This window comes from Spermophilus citellus (genome assembly GCF_964194105.1).
Source record: "Spermophilus citellus genome assembly, chromosome: 4".
Lineage (NCBI taxonomy): Eukaryota > Metazoa > Chordata > Mammalia > Rodentia > Sciuridae > Spermophilus > Spermophilus citellus.
Genome location: NC_138185.1, coordinates 185,501,495 through 185,511,052, shown reverse-complemented (window position 1 = coordinate 185,511,052; position 9,558 = coordinate 185,501,495). Strand labels below are relative to the sequence as shown.

General features: G+C 37.9%; 1 protein-coding gene across 2 annotated transcripts in view; it reads left to right on the top strand.

Moving 5' to 3' along the window:
* The first annotated feature begins 2,524 nt into the window (after positions 1 to 2,524).
* The window catches only part of G2E3 (G2/M-phase specific E3 ubiquitin protein ligase), a 53,163-nt gene continuing 46,129 nt past the window's right edge, over positions 2,525 to 9,558 (top strand). The window contains exons 1-2 of one of the 2 annotated variants that reach the window (XM_081288697.1): positions 2,569 to 2,663; positions 3,001 to 3,042. Coding sequence is in view for 1 of the 2 variants with exons in the window: in XM_081288696.1 (XP_081144822.1) it covers positions 2,647 to 2,663 (17 nt within the window). In the remaining variant the exon portion in view is untranslated. Of the gene's footprint in view, positions 2,664 to 3,000; positions 3,043 to 9,558 lie in introns of both variants that reach the window. The other variant, XM_081288696.1, reaches the window with a different exon arrangement.

Here is a 9,558-nt window from a genome sequence, read left to right as displayed (position 1 = left end):
TTTTTAAAGAAAAATGTGTAAGTCTGGCCAGGCCCAGTGGAACACACCCATAAATAATCCCAGCAACTTGGGAGGCTGAGGCAGGAGGATAGCAAATTTGAGGTCAGCCTCAGCAACTTAATGAGGCCCTAAGCAAATCAAAACTCACGAATGGGGATGTAGCTCAGGGCTAAAATGTCCCTGGGTTTAATCCTCAGTACCAAAAAATAAAAATAAAAAGTAAGTCTGTTTCCTCCAGCTCTTTAGTGTAGTCGGTGGATATTTATTGAAGATTTTATTTTGTTCATGAAATGTTGTAGCATTACTTATTATAATTACCTATACTAAACTCTGATGGGAAGAAAGAAAAGTTTAAATAGTGTAAATAACTGGAAATGCTACTCAATGCATGCGTGTTATAGGCAATTTATACAATTAAGCCTGGATAATCTTAGGGGGAAAATATATACAAATGAAGGCTGGGGTTGTAGCTCAGTGGTAGAGCACTTGCCTAGCGTGTGTGAGGCCCTGGGTTCAATCCCCAGCACCACATAAAACTAAATAAACAAAATAAAGATCCATCTATAACTAAAAATATATTTTTTAAAATATACATGATTGACTCTACATAGGGTCCTTCAATGTTGGTAAGAAATTAAACTCAGCCTGACTGATAGCTAGGCTGCTGGGTGATGGTGACTTTATCAACATTTTAGTGGAAGAGACTGAAGAATTCATTAAAGGTACTAGGGAAGGATTGAACACAGGAAACAATTATTTTTAGAATCTTGCCTATAGTTATATAAAGACAATAATTATATAATTGTCATTACATACAATATAATATATAATATTTTGTGATTTTTGTTGGGACTTTTCAAGGGCAATTTAAGAATATTTAACTTTACTTGCAGGTCAACTTGAGAATTTAATTCCTGTGAAGTATGAAACTTTAATGGTGGGAAGGTACCAAGAATTATGAAAGACAGGAAAATATGATTTAGTTTCTGTCTTTGAGCAACTTCAAGAAGTTATATGTTTAATGGGGACATATTAGAAATGTGGAACACTGAATAATACAACATATCATGAATGATGAAATGTGTGGTCCAATCATTGAAGGAATTGATGAATGAACGCAGACTATCCAAACATTATAATTTATACATTTATTAAATCGAATTCTGTATCCAGAATATACTCAATTTCTAACAATCTTATTTTAAAACAAAATTGCAAAAGTAAAACATTCTTATTATTTAAGAAATTCGACTGGTTATAAAGTGAAAAGTAAAAAAACCTCCATCTCTTACCACCCCTATTTGCCACTCCTGTAAATAATTGTTCACACTTTTTATGCATCTATCCTGAAATTTTTTATGCTGATATATATTTATAGGATACTGTAGTCATTCTAAAACTCGCTTTTTCCAGTATTTGAATAGCTACTCATCTTTACTTTTAGTGCCTGCAATGTATGCCAAATCCTAACATATAACTTACTTAACTATTTCTTTAACCATTTCCTTATTGGTGGACACAGATTATTTACTTTCCATTGCTAAAAACAATACAATAAATACCTTTATACTTCCTTGTGTCAGATTATCTGTAAGATAAATTCCTAAAAATCTAGCAAATCTTTCAAATTGGATTTTTGACAGACTGAAATGTTGCTGCCATGGCTCAGTCTGAACTCATCAGTTTAGGTAAATCAACGCCATTAACTGTGAGTACCATCCCTCTGGTGGCACCATCAATCAGGACCCCAAAGGTTAGAGTTAAGTTTCTTTCTCCCACCCCGCCCCCCAAAAGCATGTTCAATTCTTTCTTAAAGCTCCCAGACGTAGCCCTTCAGAAGCTTAAGACCTTTAGGATCCAAAAATATGCAGTTCTTTGTTTAAAAAAAAAAGACACTGCTGTCCCAAGAACCTTACAGAACGGTACATAATAGTCTTGCAAAATGATCCTTTATACGGGGTGGGGACAATTATTGCTTTCTAATATTTATTCTCAAATATTTTGTTTGCAACCGGGAACCGCTCTGACCTCTTATTTTCAATTTGTGGCCGGGTGAGGGCTGACTGGCAAACGTCTTTTTGTCTTCCTCAAGCAGTGGATGGAAAGCGTTTAGAGGTGCTGTCGGGCGCGGTTCCGGAGGGCGAAGGAAACCGGTGCAGAGTACGTGGAGGTTTGCCTTTTTCCTCTGGCTGCCGCTGCTCCTGTTTATGCCAGGGCGAGGGGAGGGGTAAAAACCTCCCGGCGCAGTAGGGCTCCCATTTTCCCCATTCCTTGAAGATGAAGAAACTTTAGCACGTTTCCACCCATTTTAGAAACAAGCAGCTCAAGAGTCACCAGACAGAAGCAACCGCCCGGCCCTCTCTGAGAACCTGAAAAGAAGAGAGACTGGAAAAAGCCAACAACAAGCCGTAAACGTAAAGGCTACCGGAACCAGCACCCAGCAACACAGCCGGGGTGCAACAGCCCCTACCCGACAGCCCGCGCCCCGCGGGTTCGGCCCTTGGGGGCGGGGCCGACCGCTCCTTCCGGGTTGCGGGCGGAAGTGAGAGAATTTGAATCCTACGGGCCGTTGGAGGGGGCTGGTCGCTGGTGGCTTGCAGTAGTGCTGCGCGAGAAGGGAAAAGTGACGCGGCCACCCTGGAACTTATGCTTCGCGAGCCTCTGTGAGTAGAGGGGGAACGGGAAGAAACTGAGTATTCCAGGGAGAGAAGCGGGGCCATCGGATGGGAGAGCTGGGTCCGGAGGCCGACTGCGTAGCGGGGGCTTTGGAGTACCTTTGCGGGTGTCTGCAGGGACCAGGTGTGCAGACCACGAGAAGTCGGGGCGCGGGGGTGGGGGGAGAGTCACCCTAGCCAACGCTCCCGACGGTTGCGCACACCCAGCCAACCCTGAGCATTGAGGATTTGGAGGCCTGGCCGGCCCCTGACATCAAGACTTGTTTATACGCTGTCTGGGTGACTCTTTCGTAATCGCAATTTAGCGTTTCCATCAATTCTGCAGCTTTCTCAGGACGTGAATGTCATAACGAAAGCGATACCACAGGTAAAAGAACTACCCTTTATTAAAGATGGAAGGTCGGGGGCAGCTTTAAAACGAAGAGATGCTCTGTGGCTCCGAGTTCCCCCTAAGAGGGTACTCCAGCGTTCTGTATTACCCTGGACCGCAGGGAAGTGACAGTCTTCGAAATGCCTGGTGGGGATTTAAACTGAAACCCGAGTCTCCTTTGTATTTGAAACCCGGATATTTTTCTTTCACGGTTGACATTTTTCATGTACCGCAAAAATCCGAGACTCTTGCTCTTTTAAGTTGGTCATAGTAACCGAGATGATTCGCTGGGTCTTAGTTTCCTAACAATAGGGATAAGGTTTAGTTCCACCGCCCTGCCTTTTCACCCTCTTTATACATTGGCCAGCTGAGTTAATACGGGGTCATTTGGGAAGAACTCAAATGCTTCAAGAATCGGGTTTTGTTCGAATTTTCTTTTCTTTTCTTTTTTTCTTTTTTTTTTTTTTTTTTTTTTTGCTCATTTTTAATGAACTAAACTCTCACCCGCCCAAATAAAATCATACCTTTTTGAATAGTTTAAATGTGGATGATAAATGTAAACTGTACTTTAAATGTTTGTAGGTTTTATATCCTGCCTTATTAAAAACTGTCAGACTAATTTTGTGGGCTTTACAGGAAAGGATATTAAGTTCCTTATAAGGTTTTAGCATCAGGGTATTGTACAATATAAATGTATAAATATCTTTTTTTAAAGTAGGACTTAATATTTAAGAATAAAAACATTGCTTCATCCAGTGCTCACTCCTCCTCCTCCCCTTCCCCGGGTCCTGCCCCAGCGGGGTCCAAGGGGTCCTGAAGGATGAGTGGCATTGGCGCAAGGAATGAGACAGGAATCATTTTCTTGGAGCAATCTCCAGAGGAGAGAGAGAGAGTTGTAATGCAGCTTTCTCTGGGTCATCTTTTATTACAATTTTTCTCGTCATTATGAATGCAGAATTATTAATAGAATATATCATTGGTTTTTACAATTTCCAGATTTTCCCCGAGATGTGACATTCCCTTTGCAGTCATATGGGTATAGAAAAATGTGTCATCAATTTACATTTTCCCAGGATGTGATATTTCCTTAACAATCATTATGGGTACAAAATCATTAATAAAATGTGTCACTAATTTGCATTTTTCAGATTTTCCCAAGATGTACTATATTTTCTTATTGACAGATGCCAAACTATGTAACCAGATTCTAAGTCTCCCAACCTATCATTAATCTTTAAGTTTAAAGTACATTTGTTCTTAGAGAAGCAAGGTACTGTACTGATTAACGGCATTGAACTGGAACTGGATTGCCTTGGTTTGAATCCCATCTTTTACCATGTGATAGCTATATGACCCCCTAAGCAAACTGTGTAAAACTCTCTGTGTTTCAGTTTCTTCAGCTGTTTAATGAGGATAATAACTACCTTGTAGGATTATTGTGAGAATTAAAGGAGTTAATACATGCCGGGTTTCTGTTTTCGTGACTAAAAGGCTCAGGGGTTACTCTAGTTAAACTGGGCTAACTGGGCTGCACGAAATAACCACACAGAGACATAAATACCTTTTTCTTTGGGGTCGCTGTGACGGCTTTTCTGACCTTAAGGGTCCACAGAAAGAGAGACAGCAAGAGCACAGAAGGCAAGGGGTCAGGTTTCAGGAGGCTGAGTATCTTCATGATGTCCACTGTCAGCAGGTTGACTTGACACCTGGGTAGGCCACACCCAAGGGCACAGTAAGAGGAGGGGACACACACAAGGCACTTCCATGGAAGATTCTATCCTAAACAGGGCAAGGGGTTATATTACAAAGGAACAGGTGAGCATAGCTTCACCCATGGGGCTGTAGCAAAACACACCCATGCATGAGACACCAACCCTCGCACCCAAGAAGGGTGCCACATTTCTGCGACTGAGAGCCTCAGCACCCACCCGGGGAGTGTGACCCAGTCACGTGTAAGGTTGGTCTCCCACAAATACATGTAAAGATTTTAGTGTGTGGCACATAGTTAATAATCCATTATGTCTCTTGTTATATTGAGTTGCAAAACATTGTACAAACCATATTACATAAAGTATCATTAATCTTTACAATATCAATGAGGTAGCTACTGTTTTCAGATAAGAAAACAGGTTAAGAGATTCAGTAATTTGTTCTCACACAACTAATAAGATGTTTGAAATAGGATCAGAAACTAGATTAACTGAAAAAAATTGTCTTTTAAATAAATACTTCTTACCTCTTTGCACTCTCCTTCCAAATGTTGCTCCATAAAAATCTCTAATGACTTTTCATTGTCTACCATGTATAATTCAAAATCTCAGCCTTTTTCTTTTTTTAATATTTATTTTTTAGTTGTAAGTTGGACACAATATCTTTATTGTATTTATTTTTATGTGGTGCTGAGGATTGAACCCAGGATCTCGCACATGTGAGGCGAGCGCTCTACCGCTGAGCCACAACCCCAGCCCTCTTTTTTTTTTTTTTTTTTAACACAGCCCTGCATAGTCTGGTTCCACTCTATTTCCAAGCATCGACTTCATATTTTTCTACACTCTTTCTGACCTGCTGATGTTCCATCCTTACTACTATGATTCTCCAGATCTATTCTTTTACCATTTTTATGTATACTTTGCCTCTGAACTTTTCATTTACACTTAAGATTTACCCATACCCAGTAGAGTACTTCTTCCTCAGTTCAATTTGGTTATAAACATAGCATTAGATGATAGTTCTTGTCCTCGTCATCATTATGTTTGCATTGTGTAGTACAAAACATTGAATGTATTTATACTCTGAATTGTGTATGTTCAGTCAATACTTGTGTAATTTTAACAATTAAGCACATCATGTTTTATGTTAATCTGGAAAAGTTAAAAAATAAAAAGCTTTGCTTTTTATCTGATAGAATATAATTCTGTGTAGTTCCTTAGAGATTTTAGTGATATATGGTTTGTAAACCTCACAAATACGAAATAATAAGTATTGATATCTTAATCTCAAAAGACATTTCAAATGAAAAATCAAGACCAATATTTACTAATATTCGTGGAATTCTAAATGCTTTATATATATTTCTCACTTAATCCTCACAACCATTTTATTGTTATCCCCAAATTAAGAGGAAACTGAGGTGTCAAAATATTTGGTAATATTACATTGTATTTTCTTATATTTGATTTCTTGGTGACTTTTTTTTAATTATTAGAATGATATATGTTAAATATAATGAGAAAAGAACTTAATTCAGAGCGTTAGGAAATTAAAAGACAGAAAAGGTTGCTTCTCTTTTTCAGTTTGCACAGTTAAGACAGTTACTTGATTTCCAAGCTACCCAATATTTTAGGGTCATCATTCTAAACACCAGTAGGTGGGGTTAGTTTAAGGAGCATATAATATTAATATGCTCTCAACTAACACCTCTGCTCTAGCCAAAGCAAAACAGGTATCTGAATCCAGCTGCATGTTTACAGTGTAGACCAGACCACTCACATGATTTCTTCTTGAATTTTGGCCAAGCTGGGAAGTTCTTTTTACGTATTGGTTGACATTGGAATCATAAAGAAATATCAGCACTGGGCATAGGGAGCCAATATGCAGAGACACAGGGGAAATTTGTTTCCTGAAGACTAGATAGATAAGTCAAGATAAAATTTAACTCTTAATTTTCTTTTAATTTAAACAGATATCCTTAATAAATCCATCTGGTAATTTCATTTATAAGCAATAAAGTTCACCTATTTAAGAGTTCATTGAGTTTTAGTGAATATATTTCATTGCATATATACCACAATTTTTTTTATCCATCCATTGATGATTATTCAGGTTGCTTATAGTTTTTAGCCATTATAGATAAACCTACAATGGACATTTGTGCACAAAGAAAAATACACCATCATTTTTCTTGGCCATATCATATGTACACTTGACAAAAAGTAGGTTTACATTTGATTCTTTTTTAGGGAAAATTTACATAAAATTAACCATTTTAAATTATAATTTAGTGTATTCATAGTGTTGTAAAACTATTGCTTCTATCTAGTTCAAAATCACTTCCATCATCCCAAAAGAAAACACCATATACCATATTAAGCAGTCAGTGCCTACTTCCTCTTTCCTCCAATCCCTAGAATCCACAAATCTGCCTTCTGTCTCTACAGATTTACCTAGCCAGGATATTTTCTATACATGATATTATACAATGTGTGACCTTTAATGTCTGCTTCCACTTAATGTTTTTGAGATTCCCTTATAGTAGCATATGGGTTTTGCATACTCAAATTCAACCAACCATAGAATGAAAATATTTAGGAAAAAAATGTGTCTGTGCTGAACATGTAGACTTTTTCCCTTGTCATTCCCCAAACAGTGCAGTATAACAAGTATTAGTATTTACATTATAATTTGGTACCAGGGAATGATCCAGGGGCCTTAACCACCGAGCCACATTCCATCCTTTTTTAATATTTTGTTTAGAAACAGAGTCTTGCTGAGTTGCTTAGGGCTTCGCAAAGTTGCTGAGCCTGGCTTTGAATTCATGATTCTCCTGCCTCAGCCTCCTGAGCTGCTAGGATTACAGGCATTGCCACCACTAGTCTGGTGATTGTTTAATAATGATTTAAATAGTGCTGCTATGAACATTTATGTACAAGTTTTTCTTTGAATACCTGTTCAGTTCTTTGAGATATATACTTGGTAGAATTGCTGAGTGAAATGACAGTTATATTTAACATGTTGACAAACTGCCATACTGTATTCCCCAGTAGCTGTGTAATTTTACATTTCTACCAGCAATGTATGAGGGTTCCAATTTTTCCTTATCCTTGCCAACACTTGTTATTTTCCTTTTCTTTCATTTCTCCCACACACACACACACACTTTTTTTGACAGCAGAGATTGAACCCAGGATCTCTAAACCACTGAGCCACATCCCCAGCCCATTTTGTTTTTTATTTTGAGACAGGGTCTCACTATGTTGCTTAGGGCCTTGCTAAATTGCTGAGAATGGCTTTGAGCTGGCTATCCTCCTGCCTCAACCTCCTGAGCCACTGGGATTACAGGCTTGCTCCATGGCTCCCTGTTCCACTTTGCCCGACTCGGTGGCACACACATTTTATCCCAGTGGTTCAGGAGACTGAGGCTGGAGGATCTTGAGTTCAGCAACTTAGCAAGACCCTGTTTCTAAATAAAAAATATTAAAAAGGCCTGGGGTCGGGGGGAAGGCCTGGGGTCGGGGGGAAGGCCTGGGGTCGGGGGGAAGGCCTGGGGTCGGGGGGAAGGCCTGGGGATGTGACTTGGTGGTTAAGCACCTCTGGGTTCAATTCCCCAATCCCCCCACCCCAATAAATAGCAATCCTAGTATGCATGAAGTGGTATCTCATTGTGGTTTTGATTTGCATAAGCCTGTAATGATGAACATTATTTCATGTGCCTGTTGACCATTTGAATATTTTCTTTGGAGAAGTTATTCAGATGTTTTGTTCACTTTTAAATTGGGTTACCTATCTTTTTGTTGTTGAATTGTGATATTCTAGATACTAGGCTCTTACTAGATATATGATTTCCAAATATTTTATCCCATTCTATGAACTGTCTTTTCATTCTCTTGATAGTATTCTTTGATGCACAGAAGTTTTAATTTTTGATGAAATCTAATTTATTTTCTTTTTGCTTGTGCTTTTAATGTCATATCAGAAACTGTTGCCAAGTCCAAGGTCACAGAGATTTGCTCTATATAATATTATAGTTTGGGTTTTTACATTTAAATCTTTGATCCATTTTGAGTTAATTTTTTTGTATATGGTATGAGGTAGGAATCTGACTTCATTTCTTTTTATGTGGCTTTTCAGTTGTCCACACCATTTGTTGAAAAGAGTAGTCTTTCACTTTTGAATGGTCTTGGAATCTTTATTAAAAATCACTTGACAATAAATGTATAGGTTTATTTCTAGGCTCTTCTTTTCCACTGATTTATGTCTTGTCTTTATGCCAACACCATTTATCACTGTAGCTTTATAGTAAGTTTTAAAATTGGAAAGTGTGACTATTTCAACTTTGGGGGGTAAGGGTTGTTTTGTCTATTTAGGGTTCTTTACGATTCCCCATAAATTTTAGGACTTGTTATACCATTCCTGCAAAAAGGTCATTGTGAACTTGATTGGAATTAAACTGAATCTATAGATTGCTTTGAGGAATATTTTCATCTTAATATAAAGTCTTCCAACCCATGAATACAGAATCTTTTTATTTATTTAGGATTCTTTAATTTCTTTCAGCACTGTTTATAGTTTTTAGTGCACAAGTCTTACTTGTACCTCCTTAGTTAAATTTATTACTAAGTAGTTTTTTATGCTGTTGTAAATTAAATTTTTTAATTTCCTTTCTGGATTGTTCATTCTACTATATAGAAAGACAACTGATTTTTGTATGTTGATCTTGTATTCTGTTACTTTGCTGTATTTATCAGCAATTAACAGGGTTTTTTTTTAATTCTTTAGAATTTTTCTATACATAAG